The sequence below is a fragment of the Centrocercus urophasianus genome, unplaced genomic scaffold (assembly GCF_019232065.1).
Source record: "Centrocercus urophasianus isolate 14NV4802_14NV808 unplaced genomic scaffold, USGS_Curo_1.0 seq_49, whole genome shotgun sequence".
Taxonomy (NCBI): Eukaryota; Metazoa; Chordata; class Aves; order Galliformes; family Phasianidae; genus Centrocercus; species Centrocercus urophasianus.
In genome coordinates this window covers 356,317-382,395 of record NW_024885077.1, presented here as the reverse complement: position 1 = coordinate 382,395, position 26,079 = coordinate 356,317, and the positions used below count along the sequence as shown (strand labels likewise).

Here is a 26,079-nt window from a genome sequence, read left to right as displayed (position 1 = left end):
GTCTGAGGAGGAAGGGGCTGCTTTGCTGTGGTTTGCTCTGTGGCCCTGCATCCAAAGATCTTCAAGCTTGAAGCAATTCCCTCGGGTGTTTGCAGCCTTGCAGGATTTCGGAAGCCATATTTGGCACAATTTCATGGGGTACGTAGATGTCAGACGTCACGAACCTCATTTGGCTCATGTAAAGCTCAAGTGAAATGTGGGTAACCCCTCACCTGCACTCAGCAGTGATCACCTTGTAGGGAGGAGATGAAGGAGTAACAGATTGAAAAGTGGAGAGTTGTGGCGAGAATCCAAATTAAAACTGTAAATAAGCACTGACTGCTGATAAGCAGGGTCCTGTTGTGCTTATTGCTAGAGCTGGACAGCATTATTTGATGAATGGTGAATGTCCTAAAAAAGCAGCCTCAAAGAAAACAAAAACATCTGTTAAATCCGTTTAAAACACGCAGGTAGTCATGGCCAAGGTGAAGTTCTTTGAAAATTCAGAAGATATTTCAAAAGGATTTTTTGTTCCTGAAAGGCCAGAGTGATCTGTTCTGATGAATTTGTCCATTTGGAGTCAGATTTGGGTTTTGTTTGCAGATTAACATTTAAAATAATAATATGCTCAAAATAAGAATAACTCAAATAAAGCAGAGTGTTTTGGTAGGGCTGAAGGAAGGTGTTTTGCCTGGGTCCCAAATTAAATTTTTGCAGATTTTTGGGTCTATGGTGGAATGCAAAGGAAAATGTTTGATCCAAGCTGATTTTTCACATCATCTCATTTTAAAGTTCTGCTGCCAAGTGGAAAATCTACTGTTATTTGGCATCGGTGATCCCTGGTCTCCCACCACCAATGCAAGAAATAATTTCAATACCCCCCCTGTGGGCACCACACCGACCCTGGTGTGGCTGTTTCAGGACAGAACAGATGGAAATCCTGAGCCAGATAATGCAAGAGCCAGTATGGGTTACAGGGAAGAAAATAGGGAACGAAGATGCCACAGGGAGCTGAAATCTAGCAGGATTATTTTATCCTGCCCACCTTGTCCTCTTTAACACAAATCATCAGGTAAAACAGGGCTGTAAAGTGAAACAAGGCTCTTTCTGATTGGAACGCTGGTGCTTCCTTCGGGGACACAACTGCAACCCACAGACTCAGTCCTTCATCGTGTAATGCACTGATAAATCTGCTGGATTAATTGTGGAGTGGATATTAGCACCCACCATTCAGCATCAAGCTCTGAACACTAAACTAATTACTGGGTTCCAGCACCGTACGGCTTCCCAGCAGGGAGGCACTGCCCTGTAAATCATCATACACGAGTGGCATTCAGCCAGCAGTGTTAAAGAAATCCTGCTTGGTCTGAGAATACTCTCACTGTCGGGGCTGTTTAACCCTTCTGCTAAAAAGACAGTGCCCGTTCTCTGTTTGTGGTTGGAAGGCTCTCAGGACAAAATCTCTGCACCGCCACCCTTAAGTAGGAGGGATGCTGGTGTGGAAGATCTTAAAGACATTCGAAGAGTGGAAAACATGCAGGCTAAAGCCATGGTTCATTCCTGAACCCAGCACTCTGTGGGACCCTGGCATTCCCGGTCACTGTTACTTCCATCCAACTCACCTTTGGCCATTCGCTCTACAATGACTGCAGGACGATCATTTATTTTCCAACTTGTGGGAGCCAATGCATTTCCCCACCGGCACTCCCACTGTGGGATATCAGACATTTCCCTGCCTTTTGGTGCAGAATGAGCACTCCACTGCTTTCAAGTTCTATGGCCTTTCCCCCAGCAGAGATGATTTTAAAAGAGAGGAGAAGAATGGAGCCGAAAGAGTGGCATGCTGCAAGGATTTTGTTCTTCATCCTTTCCAATCCACTCCTCACCGCCGCACTGGAGCACTTCCCTGCAGTGCATGAAGCCATGCGACTAATGTCCCCATCTGTGGCTCTCCGTCTCTTCCTCTCCCTGGTGGGCAGTGCTCTGTGCCTGAATGTCCTGGAAGCCATTTCTGTAAGCAGAGGATAACGTTCAGGCTGGCAGGTCCCTTCCCCAGGCCTTTTGCTCTGTGTCTGTAGGTCAGAGGACCCATCAAAGATAGCATCCTGTCCCCAGAGGGGCACTGGCAGATCTCGCAGTGGCTCTCAGTTTCTCAGTGACGAAAGCCTTACCAGCTGTGTTTTGTTTGTGCGAGGATGGCATCACTTTTTCCTCACCTTTCACTGTAGCTTGTGATTCAGGACTTATTCTGAGGACTCGTACAATGGAGGCGGCCAACTGGCAGCCCAGTTCCTTCATCCAGTCCACGCAAGGCTTTAGTTTGGTCCCTGGATTGCCTGACAGTGAGCAGGTCCAAGCAAATGGTGTGGGAAAAGAGGTTTGTACCCACACAGGAGTTTTCTTGGATTCTTTCCACCAGTTTTCTTGGATCAGCTGTGGAACCGCATAGAATGGCTAGGAATGAAGGCAGTACCAAAGACAGAGCAAATGTCCTGCTTCAGAGCTGCAATAAGGTCTGATATCAGACCTGCTCAGTGTCTCTCCGAACAGGAAGAAGCAAACAGAAATCACAGCAGCAAGGAGGTTTCAGGAACATGATCCTAGACTGAGCATCAGACACACAGAAGCTGTTTGGCCCAGGCAACTAGAGGTGACGAAGGTGCCATCTTGGCTCCAGAAGGCCGCGAAACCCAGGGCTTCACTAACTGCTATGCAGACAGTGCAGCCTCAGGAGGAGAGCTCTGCACATCGCCGTGGCTGTCAGGTTAGGTTTGCCGTGCAAACCGATCTGCCACGAGCCAGAAGCTCCTTGGCACCATATTGTCACCCAGCCCTTCTGTAGGCTCCGGTTCCCAAGCACAGGCGAAGACGGCTGGCACGGCGCTGTGGCCCGCTCCAAACGGGTTTGAAGGCAGTGGATGGGCCCCAGCCGCTTTTGGAGCTCAGCGCCTTGCAGGGTTTCTCACCTTGGTGCGCCCAAGCAAGGTGCCAGGCAGAGGTGGGGTGAGACGTGAAGGTGGGTGGAAGGCAGAGGGAGAAGTGGGATGGTTGTCAGTACTGCAATGCACAGCGTATTTCCAGGGATTCAGAGGTCAGCACTGAAACAGATGTGTGAGAAGGAGAGGCTGAGTGAGGGGGAGAGCCATACGTGTGACTGTTTATTCCATGTCTGCAAAAACTTCTATGGACTTGGAGCTGGGCCCTGAATGTCTTTGGAAGAGGCGTAGTCACCAGCTCTGCTTTGTTTCCAGCATTCATTCAGGCTGTGAATGCTGTGAAAATAATTGGCTTCTGCTGTGATGCAGCCACACTTCAGCTGTGAAACACGGTCCGTGTTTTTGAGCCGCTCTCTGAGGAGGAGGGTTTTGGTTTATGAGCCACATTCTGCCCCCGAGTGACAGGACTGCTTTTCTCTCCCCCTGCAGCACTGTGCCCAAGGGGCTGGGACCCCAGGAAGGTCCCATCCAGGAGCACCCTTTGCAGTTATCAGCCTTGCTGATAACTAGCACCATGTCTCTGCTTTTTCTTGCACTACTCCCAGCAGAATGTTATTTTACTCTTCTTCCCACACCGCACGGATTTTATGAAACATTATGAGATGCAGCTCTGAGTACAGCCAGCCACCAGAGGAAATTGCCCCCGTGGTAACCTTTGAGACAGACCGAGTGACAAATATGATTAATCAGAGTAAATAACAGCAAAGAATAATATTTACTGGGATTTGGTTTGCCAAAAGGAAAGCGCTGTGCAATGTGTCGCAGTGGGTCAGCTCTCCTGTGGGTGGAAGTCAGTGCAGCTGCATAGAGTTTAGCAGATTTGTACCACATAGCTTCGCATAGGTCTGTGCCTTTTCCCGAATGTCTCCTCGTCCCAAAAACGATTGCTTAGTGGGAAAAAAATATCCCCTATTTAATGTACAGACAGCTTCAAAGTGTCATCGCTGAGATTTACCCTGGGATGGTCAGAGGGGTGGGGCAGCGAGGCTGAAAGCAGCTCCACTGGTGGTCTGTGCAGGCACAAATCATAGCTGGTGAGGAGCAGCAAATAATTAGGACTGGTCTACGTGTGCATGATGAAAAATACTAGTTTTCCTAGACAGATATGACTGTTGGTAATGTCTGAGTGCTGCGGGGAGCCCCTCTTCCTCCCAGCAAGGTGATGAATCAGTTGGGATATGTGGTAGTTGCAAGTGAAGTCATAAGTTTGCTTGCTGAACACACCTTGTGTGCTTGGTGGTAATGGCATATGGGAGGCAAATAAATTACTGTGGTTACAGGTTTGTGAGAAAACAGCTCCTCTTCTGAGCTGAGTCCATACCATGTGTCCAGTGCAAAGATAGATGCGTAGCACAGGGTGAAGAAGTCACATCCACTTCTGTGTGGCTCCACTTGCCACACTGCAGGTAGCCACAATGGGAAGCAATGCAGAGCTGAACAAATCCTGCTCTGGGTAATGAATAACTTGAAGACAACAGCTTGGGGTCAGGGTTTGATCTGCTAAGAGGAGCACCAGGCCTTTGGATGTAACTGTGTGATGTGTTGGGAAGCACAAGGGGCACGTACACTTCTACCAGACAAGAACCAGCCCAAGGGAGCTCTGCACAAAGCCAGGAATGCAGCAGCTCTGGGTGAAATCATCCCAGGCATTCCCATGGCACCCAGCTACAGAGCTGTCCCAGACACCCAGGAAACAACTCAATGGCCGAGACCTCTTAGAGGCATGTCATCTAGAATCATTAAGGCTGCAAAAGACCACTGAGATCATTGAGTCTGCTTGGAGATTATGGCACCCTTCACAGCCTTGCCCTGACGGCGTGATGGTGAATGCTACTTGCATGCTGTGTTGCTGCATTGCTCCTGCATCAGCCCCGAACCTCAGGCAGGGAAGTGCAGGGACAGCGATGGAGGAGGAAGCACTGCACCATTTTGTGGCTCCTTCCAGCGGTCCCAGGGGCAGGCTGCTGCTTATTTTTAGCTCCTGAGGTAGCTGAAATACCACCGTGATATTCATTAGCCGAATCCCCGTCAGATGGGAGCTGCGAGGCGGGCGTGGGGGGACTCTTGGTCTGGTTTGTTGTGCTTGATTTAATTGCTCGCTTCAGTACAGACGCAGCGCGTGGCAGGAGGCACAGTGCCTCTCACCTCAGGAAAAGGGGGAGCGCCAGGCCCGGGGGAGGCAGCGAGGGAAAAGTCAATCAGGCAGTATTTAAAAACCTACCTGCTGGGCCCAGGGGGGGCTGGAGGTTTTAATGTCATTCCCAGTGTGAGATGCAGCCTGGAGAGCGAGAAGAGAAGGGGGCATCTTCTCTACTTGGATCCTTAATTGCTCGTTAAGTAACCTAACAAATGCCTAAACCTATGGGCAGCCCATGCTCCTTGGCAGAGGGGCTTTATCCTTGGGAGAAGAGAGGGGTATTTTTAAAAACACTCATTTCTCTGCTTTTTCTGGGTGCACAAAAGTGAGAGTCGGATCATTGGCTCGGCAAAACAAAACCCAGTGCTGTATACAGTGCGGTGTATACAGTGCTAGCAGGGGCACTGTGCTTTCCATGCCCTGCACTCAGCTCTTGAACTGTAGAAAGGAGGCTTTCTGTCCCAAAATGAGACTCCTGGTGACTGCAGAGCTACTGCAGCCGTTCTCCATTTGCATCTCTCAGAACAACCCTTGCACAGCAAGCTTAGCCCCACTGCTGGCCCGCACAGACCTGGTGACCGTGGCCTCAATGCCTGTCCCTGCCAGCTCCCATTCTGTCACTGCCGTCCATCAACATCCTCTGCTCAGAGCCATTGAGTATTACGCCGCAGGGGACGGCCGCACATCCCCATAGAGCAAAAAGGGAGGCAGCTCTTTCCCAGCACACTGTGATGACTGTGACATTCCCTCTGATCCCGGCGCAAAGCAATCCCCAGTTAAGTCCACGAAGGGCAGAAGCAGCCCAGGCCCTGTCCTTTACAGCTGGAGAGCTTCAGATCTGCTTTGCCATCTCAGACCGATGAGCCGATCTGTGACTTACACCTGTAAATCCCCCTGCTACATTCGAGGTAACACAGGAGAGAACTGCTCCCTCCCTGAGTGAAAGCAGCTTGCTGCAGCATGGTTTGGATAGCTTGTGAAGCACACAGTCCATCTGAAGGCAGCGGGGTGCTGTGAACCAGCCTGCAGCGCTGAGCTGACCGGCCTTCATCAGGCTATGTGTTGTTCAGAACCTCTGCAAGGAGAGGAATTGCAGCTGCAGCAGGGCAGAAAAGCCCTGCTGATGGTTTATGAATATTCACTGGGCTCACGAAGCACTCCGGGGCAGAAAACAAGCTTTGAAATTAACTGAACCCTTCAAGGTTCTTTGCTTGCCTTGGCTTTGAGGTGTGAGTCACCAAGACGGCTTCTCTAGAACGAGCAGAGTCTGTATGGAGGGCTAGGAGGATTTCTGGGCAGGAAAATACTAAGCGTTCTGTGAAAACATCTTCATGTTCATAAAGACTTCAAAGCACAGACTCCACCCCATTAAGTTTTATGGGATGATGTCACTGTACAGTACTGAGACTTCTGCAGCCTATGAGGACTTGATGTTCTGTGGACTTGAAGCTCTTCCTCTGAGTATTGAACTCTTCTGTCTGCAGTGCTAGCAGCTCGGTGCCCTGCGATTTTTGAGCAGTTTCGATGAATATAAGCTGCAGAAGAAGAGCTTTGGCCCTGACCATGTAGCTTGTGTCATACCCGTTGCCTTCCCCATTTGTACATCTCAGTGCTCCCAGCTGCTGGGAGAGATGCTGGTCCCTTAGGAGCCCTACAGCTGCCCAGAGAGCTGGGTCAAGTGGGACACAGGGCTGGGGATGTATGGGAACAGAAATAGAGAGCTACCAATGGGACATAAGGAAAGGTAATGAGACAAGGAGGCTGTCTTCACTAGTTTGCTGTAAGCAAAGAATAAATGCTCCTCTTTGCCAATTAATTATAATGATAATAATTAGTTTTGTTTCAGGTGGCAGAAAGATGAGACTTTTCCAATTCTTTATTTTTTTCAGTTAACAAAGCAATGAAAAAAAAACTCTGCAGGTTAGCCAGCATCCCATCCCTGGGATTTTGGGAGTCTGGGGGGTGGGAGGGCTACTCACTGCAAAGCAAACCTGTGGGTCAGGAGTTGAAACGAGTGAAGCATCGGCCGCTGTGGGCTTTTACAGCAGGGCTGCACTCAGCTGCTCTGAGGCTGTCTAGACATTCCCATCCTAAATCTGAGACATCTTCCAGACCCGAGTTGTGTCAGAGCAATATCCTCCAGGAAAAGTTGCTGTTCCAGTGAATCAGATTTTTCTCACCAGAAAAGATTGCATCTGAAAGTCACCAGCTGGCCCTGCCCTCCCCACCATACTCCCGAACCACAGGAGATTCCTCTCCATGTGAGTCACAAAGCAGTGCAGACAGCCAAGGTGTTATGTGTTAGCATGAGTTAGCCCTGGAGCAGAGATGGGCACATAGGAAAGAGCAGGAATTCAGAAGAAGCAATAAGGCAGCGTCTGAAAAGAACTGCTTCTGAAGCCTTTCTGCTGTCCTGTGAGATACAGATGGTCTCTGCTTCAGCAAGGTTACGTGCTCGGTAAAAGGGGATTCAGTACAGCATATGCATTCGGTAACAGTCTAACATATGTACTTGTATATACATGGATTTCCTTCTGTCTGCTAAATAGAAATTGGTGTTGACATGAGGTGGGCTGTACAAGCACCTGTTCCCTTATGGAGTGAGGTTTCCTTGCTCCATCCTCCTTCTGCCCGTTCTGCAGGAGGGTGGATCCTCAGCCCCATCCCGCTGTGTGCAGCCTCCTGCTTTGCTGGACAAACTCTTTCTGAAATGTCTGGCTCCTGATCCTGCCTCCAGCATCTGTGTGACCGCTTGTTACTCTCCTTTGCAGGCTGATGCCAAGATGGTCTGCGATGTTGTAAGTCGGATGGAGGACACAGAGCCCTTCTCTCCAGAGCTGCTGTCAGCTATGATGAGACTCTGGGCAGACTCTGGGATCCAGGAATGCTTCAACCGGTCCCGGGAATATCAACTCAATGACTCGGCCCAATAGTGAGTATCCCTTTTGATGGCCTGTAGTGTAACGAAGCTGCATTTGTTGAAGTTTTAACCAAAGTAGCCCCAAAGCGTCAGTTTCCTTACAGCAGTATATCTGATTGTGGCTACACTTACAAACTAACTAGAATGCATGCTGTATCATGGACTGCTGCAAGGTAAAAAGGATCAAGCAGGATGGTCATATTCCCCTCTGGCCATTCTGGAGTCCAGGACCCTAAGGCCAGGTTTCCAAACTGCTTTCAAGCTGTTCAAGGTAGGTTCCTGCAAACCAATTCAGTGATTTCAGCCAACGCACGGAGGTGGCTGATGATTTCTTCCTGTCTGGTAGATAACAGAAGAGTGCAGACACCTGCTTTGTATGGCATTACAACTCTTGGTTTTGCTTTTCTGATAATCATGCACTGTACTGATAGGCAGCTGGATTACAACCAAGGACAGGGAAATTATCTGCATTTATGGTAGCGTTGCATTGTTCTCACAATACAGTCAGTGGCATCCGTACCATTAGGGACCACATCCAGATCTTTTTTTCATGGTGATTCAGTCTATGGCTTTGGTTCATCCCATTGCAAAAACAGGACATTTACCCATAAACTGCTGCTCTGGCTCTGAGGAAACATTGAGCATTTCCCCAGTTTCATTTCGGGCCCATTTCTAATGATGATTCCTCCACTCTGTTCGTCCCTACCTAGGCAAGGAGGATAAAACATTTCGTGCCACAATTTCAATCACAGCTGTTGCAGCCAGGCAAAATGTCCCCCTGGCCCTGTGCCACATCTTATACAGTAGTCACTAAAATATGGTGTAGTATAGGGAACAAGCAAGCAGAGTAATTCTTTTCACTGTTCTACCCTGGGAGTCTATTTTGATAGTCAGAGAAAGAGAGGCTCCCCAGTGGTGAAAGGGGACTGCTGTGTCCATGCTTTTGGCTTCATGGTATCCCATGCCATCAGGTCCACCAGCTGACTCATGCCCTTTGGGACTGCCTGCCTGTTTGCATTGCCTGGCACCTCTGCTTAGAGTGCCATCAAAACACAGACCCAAACACGGGGGTAGCTGATGGCTGTGCTCTGTGCGGTGGCACTGACCATCAGCAGCCTGCTCCATCTCCTCCCCTCCCAGCTGGCAGGGCAATTTGGGAACGCAGAATTACTTTGCTGTTGCGGCGCTGCAGCAGAGCATGAGCGATGACACATCTCTTGGCATTGACCAAAAAGCAAACGGGAACTCTGCAGATGTGTGATTGGTGTCACAGCATCCTACCCAACAATTTCACACTGCAAACAACCACATCTAAGTGATGATTCCAAAATATGCTGACTTTTAATCACTGCTAGGAGGACATCCATGTATAATCAATATTCCTTTGCCTGTAACAGCAAGATCTGCCTTTTATTGCCACTTTTTTTTTCCCCACAAAACAAGTGTGTGATGGCAAAAACGCATCATTAGAGATATAAATTATATAAAATGCCAGTCCTAATTGCGTTACAACCTTGTGGAAAATTCTTCAATTGTTTTAGAGCCAATTACCTTGAGGAAAGTATTTTGGTTCTCCTTCCATGCAATATAGCAGTTGAAAACAATCAGCTTGGCCCTCCCAGTGTGACCAGATGCTGGGTAATTCATCAGCGGGAGCTCTGAAATCACAAACGGTTTCCAGACATGAGCTCAAGAGGCTCAGTGCTGTGGCATTCACTGTGATGGCTACACGCATTTGCAGCCCAACAAAATTGTTTCTGGCGTTGTTAACAAAGTCTCCTGTGCTGCGCTGAAACTCTCAAGCTGGTCAGCACAAAAAGAGAAGTGATGATAGAAGAAAGAATGGAAGGAAAGAAGTTAAAGCCTGTTGGCTTTTGCATTGCTCCTTTTACAATCACTAGAAATCACCCAGACTGGAAGAGGCCTTCAGGTCGCAAAGTGACCTGAACAAAGTGACATGGACATGACCTGCTGCGTTCCGTCATTAAACTGTGTCTCCTACCTGGCAAAACACTGGCTGCATCTTGTGAGGGGGTTAAATGGTGGATTTGTCTGTCCCTGGGTGAGCACACAGACACACACACCCAGGGAGCTGGTGCTGGGGTGTTTTACTGCTCACCTGCTCGCCTTGAAGATGCACCCAACAAGACAGACATCTTCTGCATAAAGCATGGAGAAAAAATAACTTCGGGCACGTTTTCCACCTCCCAGAATTGGGGACCCTCAAAAAATCACCCTTCAAAGCTGTGACAGTGACACAAATCATCGGGAAGAAGAGGGTACAGGCCTTTCCCTCAGGGAAAGCTCCCTTTCCCTAGCCATGGTTGCACACGCAGCCGGAGGAGGGCTGTGCCTCCTCTGCTCCCCCGGGCTGTGCCTTTTCTTGTGGCAGGACTCTCGTTTCTGCGCTAGGGCAGCTGGTGAAGCTGACGATAACAGAGTCCTTTGCACGCCCAGATCCGGAGCCCCTGGTGTTTCCGTCATCAGGAGCAGAGATGCTGTCACAGGACTGGGACTCCAGTGCATCCCCCCGTAGCTCTGGGCCCTGGTGCATCGCACCAGATGGTGGTGCAAGTGAGAGCTCAGTTGGCACTTATTCACGCCCAGTGGACACCCAGTGAAAAGAGGCATATTTTTCATTTAATCTTTCGGTGCTCCGAGGTTGTTTTCTTCTGCATGAGCGAAAAATTTGAGACAGTTTTCTATTTTTTTCTCTCTCCTGGGAAGGGACTTGTCTTTATTGACACTGATATTGGCTTTAACGTACTCGTAACTACAAAATGGGTTTTCATTAGGGTTAAGAAAAACAAATTCTGGACAAAAGCTGAATCTGAAATTCTCAGAGGTGAAAAACAGAGATGATAGTGAGTTGGGCTGCCTGCATATGGGCATCTCCCTTATTTTGGGTTTCTCTTGGTGCCAAGCATAGGAGCTGATGCTTGCTGGCAGGAGGGAAGATCACTACTGGGATCACAAAGCCCAAGGCACTTGGAGACCTGCAGGGCAGCAGAGGTGGGACTGTCAGGGCAGCTGGGGCAGTGCCCTTCATCCCCACCGTGTCACATGCATCCCGAATTCACCAAAATCTGTGCCGAATCCCCTATCTGCTCCCCAGGAACCACTGCCTGGGCTTCTCCACATCACTAAATGCAAGGTCAGCCATCAGCATCTGCTTTATGGATAAAGGCACCGTGGCTGTCCCCTGTGCCCTGCAGATTCCGACAAGGCGGAGCTGCCAGACCAAAGCAGCCCTGTGCTGTCACTAGGGCTCACTCCTGGCCACTGTCCTGCTTGTCCTGAGCTGCACTCCCAGTGCTTTGCCTTGATTTTTGAAATGGGAACTAAGGCCTTCTACTGCGTGCTCTGGGAGAGCAAACCTCAGGCTAATCAACAGCCTGTGAGAGCTAGCAGCAGGGCTCTTATTAGTCTATCATTAATTTGTCTGAAAATAGATTTAATATTTCTTATTAGCCTAAACATGAACTCAGTAATAGCTCTTCTCTCCTGTCAAAGATGAGCATGTCGTTACCTGCTCTGCCTAACAGTCTGGACGTTACTGCAAAGCTTTGTTTCTTTTAGGCTCTAAATTCAGCCTCTTTTTAGCAGGGCTTTTGTATCTACTGCAAAGGAAAAATGGAAAATAGCACTCTTGCAGAGAAAAAATGTGACAGAGGAAGAGGGGAAATTCTGCAAGGATCCTCATGTGTCTTGTGCAGCATTAAGTAAAACAACAAGGACAGCAAGAGAGGGAAAGAGAGTAAGAGGTAGCCATGGGTTTCATCATTGGTCATTACTGCATTTTTTCATCATTCCCTCAGGCAAATTTATGGGTGGGTTGAGTTCCACATTCCTAATCTCCTGATTATGTTTTCATTCCTACTTCGTCTCCTCTTCCTTTCTTGTCCGCATGCCTAGGAGCTAAATCTACCTCTGATCATCAAAAAGCCTGGGCATTGCTGATGCCTTTTCTTGTCCAGCCAATTTCTGTCTGTGGAAGCACATCTGTGACCCACATTTTGCTTTCAAAATCAGCAAAATAGAGGTTTCCAGCTGGTTTCCTTAATCTCCTGCTTTTGTTCAGAATTAAAAACTGTCTTGTTTCCTGTCCTCAAGCTCCTAGTTAGCCTGGTCAGGGGATGCAGTGCGGAGGGCAGGTCTGATGGTGAGCACCCAGGTTTGGGGACCTGCTTTGAGCAGCCTCAGATGTGAGGAGCGGAATGGAGCAGACGGAGCATCCACACGAGCACCACTCCTCCATGCACATATCCATGCAGGCAAGATGTGTAGGCAGAGGCAGTTTGCAAGTACACATATACACGAAGAAAAAAGAATCCATCTCAAGTTATTCTCTGGCTTCCAAATACACTGAAAGATCACTTGATAATGCCAGGGCTGTGAAACTACCGTGAAACTGCAAAGTATTTTAGGCCTATGTTAAACCCATCCATCTTCACACATCTGAGGTGTCGGGGCTTAGGAAACTTGCTGCCTTTGGCTCTCTGTAGGGAGTGAAGGGAGGGAGAGCCACTTCCAAAGGGGAGCACAGACCTCAGTGCAGCGTAAAGAAGTGAAGAAGTTGCAGTTGTGTCTGCTGCCCCAGTGTAGCTAACAACTTTGATATCTCAAGCCAACTGGACACAGCTTCAGTCAGCCCGTTTTCAGGAGCTCCTTGGGCAGTGCCCTAAGGAAGTGTCGCGCTGAGCGCAGGTTAAAACAGTGATGCTTTCCTTCTCATACCTGCTCATGTGGGATTGCTTTCTGATCTCTTCTCCTTGCAAAGAAATTGTCATTGCACGGTGGTATCTCCTTCCTTGCCAGTGCTCATTGCATCCCACATGGCAACACGCATTAGTCGGAGCCAGACATTGTCATGATGTAGGGATCTGCTTCTGGAGTGAGCCCCAGCGGAGCACCGCCAGAACAGGTTGCTGTAAAATCTCCAGCCTTGGGAATACTTGCAGCTGAGCCACCTGAGTTACAAACTGAGTTTAACTTTGAAGGAGGCCCTGCCTCCCTTCCCACGTCGAGACTGAATCCTGCAGCAAATTGGGCTCCTGCAGCTCCCTGTTCATGGACCTTCACACGACTTTCCCAAAATTTCCATTCCCACTTCCCTGATGGTTGCAGTCTCCTGCTTGCAGCCAGCTCACCAGCATGGAGGTTGAGGGGGAAAGAAGTAAATCCTGCTGCAGTCAGCAATGCTGCTTTACTGGGTGCTCTGGAGAAGGCTACATGTGGCCAGGCAGTACTATTTGATCCTATTTAGCCCAAAAGACGTAACTTGGTACCTGTGCAAGCGATACATCCAGGCTTCATTACATCATGCAAGTGCTCTGTGCTTCAGAACTGTGCAGCTCTGCAAAACGAATGTTGGCAGCAAGCTAAACATTCAGATCGTGGTGCTTCAGGACGTGGGCTTTACGCACAACCATCAGGACACGGTCTGTTTTAATAAGCTGCCATTGTCGCTGGCTCTCTCAGGCTGGGGAAAGAGGAATTATAGGTCAAGGTTTTGCATTAATATTCTCATCAGGTGCCTGGATTTCATTTTCTTATCACAGCTTTTGCATTAGGATATGGTTTTCTGTCCGCCCTTCTTATTCATGCCTGTCACTTGAGCTCATTTGTGTTTAATTGGAGGGAGTAGCAGCGTAAATGGAACAGTCCAATTAATTGGTATGACTGTGCTGCACTGTTTATTGAACAATCCACCTTTGTGTCTTGGAGTCCAGGGAAAATACATCAGAGGCAGAGATGTAGATACATTTGTCTGAATGTATGGTTTAATTTACCCCTGTAAGTAAATATGATGACCAACTTTGAATAATTAAGTTCACCCTGTGATAAGCAAAACAAAACAGCTCATAATGGCTAGAGCTGGTTGACTGGAATCTTCAGCACTGCTGGATCCCCACCAACGAGATGCAAATGGCTTTCTGTGGTGTCTGGTCGTGCCAGGTCTGTAGGGGGGCCTTTCCTGGGAAGTGAGGCCTCTGCTCCCCAGTTGGGTTACCCACCAATGTGGGCCCAGCCGAATGGCAGCCTCCGAGAATCCAGCAAGGCGAGGTCCTCGTAGAGGTCCCAGGCTTTAATGTGCCTTTGTCACAAATGAAGAAATTGCTATCGTTACATGACCACATCTAGGGCTGATTGTGAGGGAAAAATGTTATCTTTGAAATCAGCTTGATGTTTTCCAGCATCCCAACCTCAGTCTTCATTCATCTGGAGAACCAGTTTCTCCCAAATTAGTTGCATTCTCTCCAGAGACTGCCGCTATTGGCCCTAAGCAGGGTACAGGCCATGTCCCAGCATATCAAAGGTGGGTGCTAAGCAACGCTCCCCCCCCATCCCACCAGATTGTGCCAGGAGATCGATTGCAAGGACTGAGTTTGTTGGTGAGGTGTGGCACTGAGGGGTGAGGCATGGAGAGTGGGTTGGGGCTGGATTTGATGATTTTAGAGGACCTTTCCAGCCTTACTGATTCTGCAATTACTCATCAGCAGGACTGGGCAGTTGGTGCTCTCCTTTCCAAAGGGCCGGTTAGTAGCAGAGCCTGGAAAGCAGTGGGAGAAGGGGAGCAATGCACCAGTGCCTTTATCAGAGGGGGAAATGGTTTGTTGCTAACAGAAAATGTGCTGGCATGATCTCTTTTCTCCTTTTTCTCTTCTTCCCAAATCTGGGAAAATAATATCATGAAGCTGCTTGGGGTGCCATGGCTTGGCTGACTAACATTGGTAGCCCAAGCTCATTTGTGCAGAAGTAAACCTGGAAAGAAGAAAACCTAAAAATCACGTGAAGCTGAGGTGCTATCAGCCTGGACAGGCACATGGGCTGCAAGCAGTGGTTGTCCACAGTGAGAGCCTGCAGAAAATACCGAGCTGCTCTGCAGTTACTTTGTCTGAAGGAGGGGACACTGCCAGAATTTGGGAACAGTCTCTTGTCTTCTCAGGTTTTGTTTAGAGCACAGGAACTGCCAGCACCACCAATAAACACACTCCGATTTACCCCCAGAGGAAACCTGTTGAACCATAGTCCTGAACCCTGGTGGGCTGCTGCTCATGGCTGACTGGCAGATCCTCCCCTTTCAGGGGCTCCGGGTGACAGATTCTGTGCAGGGAGATAGGACTTGTTTTTTGGCTGAGTATTTGTGTATTTTTAGGCTGCAGTGTCCTTATGAAACCAGCTGGAACTGGCAGGCTGCCACCACGGCTTGGGGTGATTTTGTTGTTGTTTTATTCCGTTTGCTTTTTTGCTGGTACCCAGCCCCCGTTTCCCACTGACTCTGCCTTTTGGCATCGCTCACGTGGGGCATCCTCCCTTGAGGATGCTCTCAGGGCATCCCAACCTCCGTCCTCAGGGCCGGGCTGGGATCTGGCTGCCCCCAGCCCTCAACCCTGTGCTGCATCAGCCTGGCACGCCGGGTCTCTTCTTCACACCCCCAGTGTCAGGTCTGGCACCGTCCGTGGGAAGGGCTGAGCCAGGAGGCAGCCACGCATGCTTTCCGATGGATGTGCTGCTTGTTTGAAATCCTTAAATGGCAAAGAATGGCAGGAACGTGGGGGTTTTTTTGCAGCCAGGCTCTGGGATGGAGCAAAAACGTCTCCCACATGGCTCAGCAGACACCGGAGGCGACAGAGTGATGGGGCGGCAGAGCAGGGCCGGGCAGATAGCTCCCTGTGCACAGGGTGGATTTATGTCCCTGTTTCCCTCCTTGCAGCTCTCTTGCACAAGTGCTGCCAGAAACCAGAGCTGGCACACACTCACACAGTGCATTGGACCAAGGGAAGGAGCAGGGCATCACTGTGCTCAGGTGTCCGAGGTTATGAGTAAAATCCCAAACCAGTCATGAGCTTAGCTTAGAAAGCCCACATTTTTCAATATGTATTAAGACAATCATTGGAAAATTGCTTTTATCTGCTGTTTCCTAAGCCGGGTTTATGCTTTAAAGCCTTTTGTCTTTGAACAGAAGGGCTGGAAATTTCTTTTTTTGTTTTCTTAAGCGAATTGTCCATCCAATATGCAGCCTTGAGGGGACAGGGCTTTAGAAGAGAACAAAACGAAAGGGAAAAAAAACCGAAAACACTGCAAGACTTGCAATGAAAGCACAGGAACAGGTTGAGATGGGGATGCAGCAGCCAGAGTGGCGAGGGATGCCAGGAGTAAGTGAAAGCCCCTCGGCTCTGTTCCCCACCTGCCATGAGCACCAGCACATGGCAGCAGGAAATGCTGGCTATGAGACATGGAAGCCCACGGTGCTGAGAGTGGCAAAGGCTGAATCAAAGCAAGACATGGGCAGGGATGGGGGGGTGGGGGTGGCATGGGGAGGTTTTGGTGCCCACCTTCACAGCAGGAGGCTCCCAGCACTTGCTCACAGCAATACTGCTGGAATGGAGATGTGCCTCGCGGAGCCCCCGGGCAGTGATTGTTTCACAGACTAATTGATCTAATAGCTCTAATCAGCCCTGTAGCAAACACTGCTTTGTGTCTTGCTTACCCAGCGCAAGCACCGAGCCAATATTCAACCCTTACTGATTGACTTCCAGCTGAATTTACATTCTGTTTTTCCAGGGTCTGCCATGCCAATGGCTGTGGCTGGGACCAGGGCTAGGTGACACATGCACTCGGTGCAACACAAACTGTCCGATGCAGGCTTGGCACGGAGATGCTCAACCATGGATAGGCAGGAAGGCCTCTACATTTTCCCAACCCACAAGTCAGCAGGAGCACAGTGATGGACGCTGCCTGGACACAGCCCAGACCTGGTGCCAGCTATGGACTTCCTGCCTCCTTTGTCTCTTGGAGGGGTCAAAAGGGCTTCCTAGCTTTTTTTTCCCCCCAAAAGCCCAGGGATGCACACACCGATGGGACAATCACTGACTTGGGCAAGGCAGTCAAACATGATGCTGCTTGCCTGCCACACTGCTGTGCACAAATCCTGCCAGGCTGGATTGGTCTATTAGTGAGCCTGATAGGCTGCAAGCCTCAGATACTGCAGATGTGTGACCTTTTTGTGTCACCACAGACACCCAAACCCACAACTCCCATTCTCCCACGTCTCTGCCCCCCATCTCCATGCAGGGCTGATCAATTCAGTCATGACAACGTGGTTCAGTGCAGATGGAGGCTGGAGCTTGAGCAGATCAAGCACCGGTCCTTGCGCCAAAATCCCCCAGCTGCATCTTCCCCACCTCCAGCACTCTTCATGTGCTTCAATACACAGAGAAGGCACTTCTGCAGAGGTCTATGGGGGTCTCTTCTGGGGCTGAATTCATTGGGAAAGAAGGGCGGAAGTGCTTCTGAGCCCAGATTTCAGGCAGAACCTTCTCTGTGCTGTTGGAAAGGGAGAGAAGAGATACAGGAGAAAAGAAACTAGGCACAAACCGCACTGTGGAGCCCTGCCAGGGAAGTGTCAGCTCTGATTTTGGCATGGAGTCCAAGCCTCCCTCTTGCTGCGATTTGTGATGCGTTCTGCCTTGCTGTAACCCTTTTCCTGCTGGGTTACACTGTCACCCAGGGCAGAGCAGCAGATTTGCTGGGAGCACCAGGCTTGAGAAGCAAGTCAGTGCTCCAAAATCATAAGTCCAGATCACAAAATACCCCGTGAGACATCAGTGTGGCTCTGAAAGTCTGGCAGCACTTCTAAAGGCATAAATCAGCATTTCCTGCTCCATCCCAGTATGGCTGTGGGCACCCGAGGTTTTTAAATATTTCTTAGCTATCTGTATGTCTTCATTCAGAAAACACGAGCATTGCCCCCTGCTGACCAGAGTTAAAGTCAGTTTAAACGTTTCCATTGAAGCTTGTCCTCTGTTTTACAATGCACAAGCACGAGAAACAGAGAACTGGGGGTGCACTGAGCAGTGAGTACAAATCTTAAGCGTCCAGGAACAGGAGGAAGTCTGCAGAAATGTGATGCTGACACCAGCTAGCATTTCCTGAGAGCTGGGAATGGATAATAGAGTCCAGGTGAAAATCTTCACTCCAGCTAATGGAAACATCAACTTTGAGTTGAGAAATCCCCTCATCCCTCAAAGATTATCTCATTGAACAAAAAGGCACTAACGAAGAAATGACACACACATAGAAGCTACAGATAAGCTTGGGAAAAGAAAAAAAAATAAAAGATTGGCACACTTCTGTGCCCATCCTGAAGGTGATGGGGAGACTGGACACCCCAGGCATACTCTGAGCAGCCTCTCCCCACCTGGGGTTGTCTTCTGGGCAGGGCTAGATGGATTTTCCACTTGCCTGTGCTCCCCAGAGTTGGTAGAGCTGGTTGTTGCCTTTGCACAGGCAATGAAATGAGGCTTAGCTCTACTATGTTTATTCAGACATCTGTGATCACTACGGGAAGCTTAAGAGCATATGCTTAAAATAGTTGGTAGTAAACAGAAAGTGTGCTGAATGCACAGAGGTCACCCTCACGACCTGTTTATCTTACCAAGGGCTTCTCTATCTTTGGTGCCTGTTGATCTGCACACACCTGGCCGCTCTCTGCCCTCTTTCCTGACTCTCCATCCCCAAGCAAAGTAGTGGTATGAGCACCCCAGCCATGGTGCTCAGCTGGATGTGGGCTGGGAGTATCTCAGGCTGCTGCTGCTGAACTTTGGGCTGCAGGCACCACTGGAGCATCTCAGAGAACACGCAGAGCTCTGCTCCACCCACCTTGCTCCGTTCATCCTGCTCCATGTATTCCTTGCCCCTAGAACAGAGGTGTAATGGGAAGCCGTAGGTTTTGCTTTGATCCTGCTGCCTCTGCTTGGTGTTTCACCATTTTCCATCAGCTTGAGAGGAGATCTGGCTGCAGAGCGAGCACCTGTCCAAGCAAAGTGCACTGCAGTGTGAGACTGCCTGGTACACTTGGGAACAAGCACTTTTGCTCTGCAGGAGGGAGGGCTCCTTTAAGGACATGTAGCCCATGTCGAGAAGAAAAACACGAAGAAAAATTGGACAGACTCCACGATCTGCCTTTAAGCATGCTACCTCGCATCCTCTGCCTCGTGTCCCCATGACAACAGCCGCGTTACGCACCTCTGTGCTTAGGCTGCAGTCCCCCAGCTGCTCCGCTCACACCGCAGTGTAGCACGCAGGCTCGCAGCACGGGCACACCAGAGACAGTCCCGGGGAGCTGTCTGTCCCCCTCCTTCCTGCACACTGCTCATCTCCCTGCTTCTGCCTTAACTCTCATCAGTGCAATCCTGAGCCCCGAGGTCATGCAGTGCGTGGAGACCCAACATGAACGATGTGTCAGGGTGCAAAAGCAAGGCTTGGCGGGAGCAGCGTCACACAGATGTGGGTAGGAGATGGCCCAGACCCATCCCGCAGCACTCCCTGTGTGGACACCAGGGGCCTCTGGTGGGCCTTCAAGAGTTATTTTTATTTTCACTTTGCAGTTGAAGCCAAAAGGCTCTTTATTTTGAGAAGCCTCAAACATTGATTGGATACAACCGATCCTGCCATCAGCTGGTGCAGTGCCACCAGATAAATAAATCTTGCATGCGTCTGTAATTACTGCTTAGCTTGTGTTTAAATGCAACATCATTGATCTGCAGAACTCATCAAAACCCACAGAGGAATGCATGAAATTATATTGATTAGAGCAGCAAAGTACATGACTGCATCCATTTTCAGCCTTCTTCATTCACCAAAAAAAAAACCCCACCAAAAAAACACACGCATTTATGTTACCTCTTTTCAAATTCTTGAGTTAACTTGAAATTTAATAGCCAATTTTAACATCAATCTGATGGTCTGCTATGATGGGGTGACAGCACTGGTGGATAAAGGGAAGGCTACTGATGTCATCTGCCTGGACTTCTGTAAGACCTTTTACATAGTTCCCTACCACATCCTTATCTCTTAATTGTGGCAATGCAGATTTGAAGGGTGGACTATTTGATGGATAAGGAATTGGTTGGAAGGTCACATCCGGAGGGTTGTGGTCAATGGCTCTGTGTCCAGGTGGAGGCCGGTAATGAGCAGTGTCCCCCAGGGGTCTGTCTTGGGTCCTGTACTCTTTAGCATCTTTATGTTAGCTTTTCAATGACATAGGTGATGGATTTGAGGGCACACTCAGCAACTTTGCTGATGACACTGAGCTGAGCAGTGTGGTTGATGTGACATAAGGAAGGGATGCCATCCAGAAGGACCTTGATCAAATCCAAAAATGTGTGAACCTAATGAGGTTCAACAAAGCAAAGGGCAAGAGTTTACGTTTGGGTCAGGGTCATCTCAGTTATGTATACAGACTGAGAGAAGAGCTCCTCGAGAATAGCCCTGCTGAGAAGGACTTAGCAGTCCTGGTAGATTAAAAACAAAACACGAGCCAGCAGTGTGTGCTTACAGCCTGGAAGGCCAATGGTATCTCGGCTTCCATTAGAAGAGGACTGGCCAACAGGGTGAGGGAGGTAGTTGTCCCCATCTAGCTTTGTGAAGCCCCAGCTGCAGTACTACGACCAGGTCTGGGGCCCCCAACACAGGAAAAGTCTGGAGTTTTTGGATTGGGTACAGAGGAGGCCATGAAGATGATCCAAGGGCTGGGGCACTTCTCCTATGAAGACAGGCTGAAGGAGCTGGGCCTGTTCAGCCTGGAAAAGAGAAGGCTGTGGGGAGACCTCATTGCAGCCTTCCAATATTTAAAGGGTGATCCATCCTTATCCATCAAATAGTCTGCCCTTCAAATCCATCTCTCTCCAGTTTAGAGATAAGGATGCAGTGGGGGACCATATCAAAGGTCTTACAGAAAAGAAGAAGGGAAATTGACTTTTTAGATGGATAGACAGTGACAGAACAAGGAGGAATGATTTTAAACTGAAGTAGGGAAGATTTAGATTAGGTGTCAAGGAGAAGTTTTTCACTGACAGGGTGGTGAGGTGCTGGAACAGCTGCCCAGAGAGGCTGTGGATGCCCCGTCCATCCCTGGAGGTGTTCAAGGCCAGGTTGGATGGGGCCCTGGGCAGCCTGGGCTGGCACTACAGCTAGCAGCTGGCAGCCCTGCCTGCTGGAGTGGGGTTGGAATCTGATGACCTGATGACCATAGAGGTCCCTTCCAGCACGATCCATGCTATGATTCTATGGTTCTATGGTTCTATGATTCTATGATTCTTTCCTATAATAGGCCAACAAATTTCTACTGGCTCCGTATCATGTGCCCCTATATGGGCAACATCCCAGTTAAAAGCATGGAAGGTCATCACTCAGCTGTTACAAAACTCAGTGCAGTAAGGTCTTGTGATTAAAGCTTCTGTCTGTGATTTAGAAAACCCAAACCAACTTCCAAATGCTGCCACAAACTTCCTGTTGTGTCGTCAGTCAAGTCATACATCCTCTTAATACTTATACTCCTCATAAACCAAGTGTGATGAATAATATCTCCCTGCTCGGGCGGGAAGCTGGGGATGCATCGATCATGCTTAGCAGGAATGGAGATGCAGTGAATGTGGAATGCAGGCTGGGCTGGGGCGATGCTCGTGCTGACGGGCCATCTGCTCCCGATGCTCTCCTCCTGCTCTGCAGCCAAGAGGAAGCTCAACACCAGATTTTTATTGGCAGCGGTGTCCGCATTGTCTGGAAGGATTCCTGATGTTTTCCAGCCCTCCCGCTGCTCGGAGCTGGCTCTCTGCTCCTAGGGGAAGTGAAGCTCTCCTGGGTCAACTCACAAGTCTTGCAGCAGGCTGCACCATGCCCTCTGCCCACGTCCCTCAGTGCCACATCTCCATGATGCTGAGGCGCCTCCAGGGACGGCAACTCTCCTCCCTCCCTGGGCAGCTGTGTCAGTGCCTCACTGCTCTTCCAGAGAAAAATTTGTTACACCCAACCTGTACCTCCCATCATTAAGGCCATTACCTCTCGTCGTTGCAAGGCGTGCTGTAGGCAGGGAGCACAGAGGAAGGCCTCCGCACAGCCCCCACAGCACCCCACCAGCTTGGCTGGGCTGTCCCATATGGAGTGTCCCAGGCTGATGTTGTCACATCTACGTCCCTGGCACATCTTAATGTGAAGATGGGGTCAGCCTGCTCCTATGGAGGTCTGGGGGTGGCATGGAGCGCTGGCTGGGGTCAGGGTGGCTGTGTGGTGGCAGGGGGCTGCGATGATGGGTTGAACTGAGGCTGCTTGCTGCTAGGAGAGGAAAGGAGAGGTGTGCAGTCAGCAGGTGACAGCGTAGGGGGAGCCAGCAAGCTGTTGTGAGACACACAAACACGGGTTTTCTCCTCACAGCTGTGTGTCTGAACGCTGTCTAACAGGATGGGAAACTCCACAGATTTTCCTGACATGTCTCTGCTTCTAGATCCGGCCTGGAGTGAAACAAAAATGCAGCAATCCCACAAGCAGAGTTGTTCTCAGGGGAGCCGCAATCTGACATCTTGCTGAGAAGCACTAGAAGGTCCCTGTGCAAAGCAGGGGTCTCACATGCCCAGGAGAACTCCTCTGTTTGGGGTAACAGAACATCCTCAGTGCACAGCTGAGGGCAGACCCTGAGTTTTCCCTGTCCGCAGCACAGCACTGACTGATTTCAGTACCTGCAGTTCCTGGCAGGGAGGCTTCTTTGGGGCTTGAAAGGAGAAGTCCTATAGCCTGCTACAGCGTGAGGAAAAAGAGAGGTGAGAGGATCTTCCAGCATGATTCCACTCCGTTGCCAACTCCCACCTTCCCCTGGACCACCGCGGACATTTAAAGGAGAGCCCTGACTGAAGGCAGCTTCAGATAGAGGAGCCCACCCCATTCTGCATAATTACAGTCACCGTGCTAGAGACATCCTCTGTCTGCTTGATACAGGAGCTCAGATCTCATTAACTAATGCTTCCCTTTGGGTCTGATCTAAATCCCTCACCAGGGCCACCCCCACCGCAGGCAGACACCTCGCACCGCAAGGATGCTACAGCTCTATTTTTTTCTTCCTGCTTAGAAATGAAGATGTTAATATTGCTTTCCCTACTGCCACAGGTGTTCTTGGGCCTTCCTTCACATCGTGACGGATCTCTCTGGCCAGTGGCTGAACAAAAGGGGAATGTCTGGTTTCATCTGTGCTCACAGCTCTTTGCTTTCCGGTGTTGGAGCTTGTGAGGTTGCCAGGCGCTGGGGTAGTGAGGGCAGTGGTGAGCAAACTATTGTGGCTGTGTCCATTTTCTCATTCTAGAGATTTGGACTTGTCCACGGGGCTGCATCATATTAAGGGACTGTAAAGCAGATGCTTACGTGTAGATCATACAGTTGTGTTTTCGTCCTTTTCCCATCTCAGACGGAGTGTAGGAGGCCAGGAACCCTCCTCATGGTATGATGAGGTCTTAGAAGAGATTCCCTGCCTCTGGACAAGGGGCCTTTCCCAGCCAAGCAGGGGTACTCAGCAGGGGATGCATCTACAGAAACAAGAGGAGAGGAGACAGACGGCAGCTGTTCCCGTACAGTCGGTGTTAAACTCTGACACAGCAATTTAATAAAGCAGAAGGAGGCAATTTTGTACATGCAGAGTAGCTGAGCTGTGAAATTCCTTGTTGCAAATGTGGCTGCTAGAAATTTATGTGGCTTTAAAAAGTGCTTAGAGAAATCTCTGGCCAGCAGGGCGAGGGAGAGGATTGTCCCTCTGTACTCTGACCTCCTGAGGTCCCATCTGGAGTATTCTGTCCAGGTCTGGGGCCCCAGTACAGGAAAGATTTTGAACCATTCTCTTTAAAATTCCATTATCCATAAAGCGTTGGAAGCTATGAGGAGCCCGAGTATGGCACACTTGCCCTGTCTGCATGTTCTCTCTGCTTCTGCTCTTGGACACAATTTAAGCTAGGTGGAACTATGATCTGGTCTGGAGCACAGATGCTTTTTTGAAAAGGCTCCAGTATGTTTAAAAATATATATATCATTATCATTTCTGCTTACATACCTTCCAATTTTTAAATGCCATGGCAGAAAGATGAGCCAACATCTGCTTTGCCAGGGCTGCTCCAAAAATATTTCCTATACAGCGTTAGGTTGTTCAAGTTGGCTTTTCCTCCAAAGCCCTCCTCTCCCCAGCCAGCACTCTCCGAGCATGAACTCAAACTGTATCAGCGGCCTCCATTCCAGCAGTAACAAGACCTTGCTGTATTGCTGGCTGTCCAGCCCATGAGCAAAGCCAGCCAGCAGCTCATGACCAGAGCTGCAGCTCCCTTCATGCCTCCAAATGCTTTTATTACACTATATCCATTTAGTGGCACCTCTCATCCACAAACAAGCTAAAAATTATTCTGCGTCCAGTCATACCATGGGAAACTACAAGTCTAGCTAGGACAACTGATCTCCACCTTTCTTTTCCTCATTCCTCCTGTTTATCATTAGATTAATATCAATTTCCCAAGCTGAGCTTAGTACAAGCTCGATACAGCTGCCTGCACGACTCCTTTCCTCTTTTCATGGGTGCACCCCTATACCTGCAGCCAGCAAGGTCTGAACAAACACCCTATGATCCAGACAGCAGCAGCTTTCCACTTCAGTGAGAGCTAAAAAAAGGAGTTGCAGCACAGCTTCCCTCCTGTCAAGATTTGGCAACATCCTTTTAACAGGGGGGAACATCCTCCTCATTTCCGTAGCAGAGCAGTGAGCACCTAGAGCTCAAGCAGGAAAATACCCACAGTATGGTCCTGGTGACCAGTGCTGCTGCTGCCAGCAGTGAACCCAACAGCACAGGTGAGGCCCTGGCACTGCTTTCCAGAGAGCTGTGGGTGCCCCATCCCTGGAGGTGCCCAGGGCCATTGGATGGGACTCTGGCAGCCTGAGCTTATGGGGGCAGCAAGCCTAGGACAGAAGGTTAGAACTGGGTGGGTTTTAAGGTCCTTTCCAACCCAAACCAAATTGCTTCCCTTCTGCAGCCCCTTACCCTGCCCACCTGGCTCATCTGCCAGCACAGGCAAGCAACGTGCCTTGCCACGTGCTGTTGCTTTCCCCAAGAGGACATCATATCTGCGCACGTGTGAGCGCTGTGCTTCCTTCCCCAGCGTGTTATCGATTGCTGAAGGGACACAGTACAACTGCCTGGCTACATTTCAAGCATTTCATAACTGATGGTTATTGAAGACGTATTACATCAGCCTTGTGTGTGCTGCTGGGCTCTGGTTGTGGGCTCTGGGGTTTTCTTCCCCTTGCTCCTCAGCAATACGGGCAGTAGGGCCGGGCATGCTGCCTGCAGGAGGAGCCCTGTAGTGCCTGGCCTGAGCAGCCGTGCTGCCGTATCACACCTTCTGGAAGCAGCACACACACGTTTCCTCTCCTGGTGGAAGATGCTGTGAGTTTACTATGCTGACACTCCCCAAGTCTGGTGCTGTTCATCTGGCTCCTTCCTCTGCAGTTTCTAAATATTAAATGCTTCAATGCTAAATATACATTTTGCTACTGGTTCATCAGCACAAAAGGAAGAAGTTAGGGTACAATCTAATGCCAGAAGCAGATAACACACATTAGAAATGCGCTTTTCCATCCACGAGTGCAGCACAACCTCTTGGCTGGGACATCTTCTCAAGAGCATCCAGAGACTGCTCGTGACAGGTTTAATCATTAACCTTGATTGAAAAGCCAGTGTTTGCCAGCAGCTACCAATCCACGTGTCAGAGCTCACCCTTGAGCACTTCTGCACAAGGAGCAGAAAATAACCCGGCAGTGACTCAGCTCTCTGACACGTGGTGCCTTTCTCTCCAGTGCAACCCAAGCCAATGCTGCAGTGCTTGGGTATATCCCACCCATGGTCCTTCACTCACATACCAGCACCTTGAAGGAAAATCTGATAAGGTACTGCCATTTCCAGGCTTGCTCTTCTGCTTTTCCACCCCGGCGTTCCCACGTCCATCCTATGGAAGCACAACTAAGTGAACACAGAGCTTTATTTTCTTGCCAGTGACCTCAACCCATGAGAATATACATCTGTGTATGCTGTGCCACAAATCCAGCTGGGGACCTCAGCTGCATTTCTCCATTATAGACAGCAGCCAGCAGAGCCTCTGGCACAGGCACCAACCTGGGAGGGTTCCGTGAGCAGTGTGCCTGGGGAGGGTCCCTGTCCCCAGGGCAGTGTGTGTGTGCCACCA

The 26,079-nt window shown here is 49.6% G+C and overlaps 1 protein-coding gene across 3 annotated transcripts in view; it reads left to right on the top strand.

The window, feature by feature from the left end:
* Positions 1-26,079, top strand: part of GNAO1 (G protein subunit alpha o1) — a 116,086-nt gene that overhangs the window by 70,124 nt on the left and 19,883 nt on the right. For all 3 annotated transcript variants that reach the window (XM_042834846.1, XM_042834847.1, XM_042834845.1), the window contains exon 4: positions 7,884-8,044. In XM_042834846.1, the coding sequence (XP_042690780.1) occupies positions 7,884-8,044 (161 nt within the window). The remainder of the gene's footprint in view (positions 1-7,883; positions 8,045-26,079) is intronic.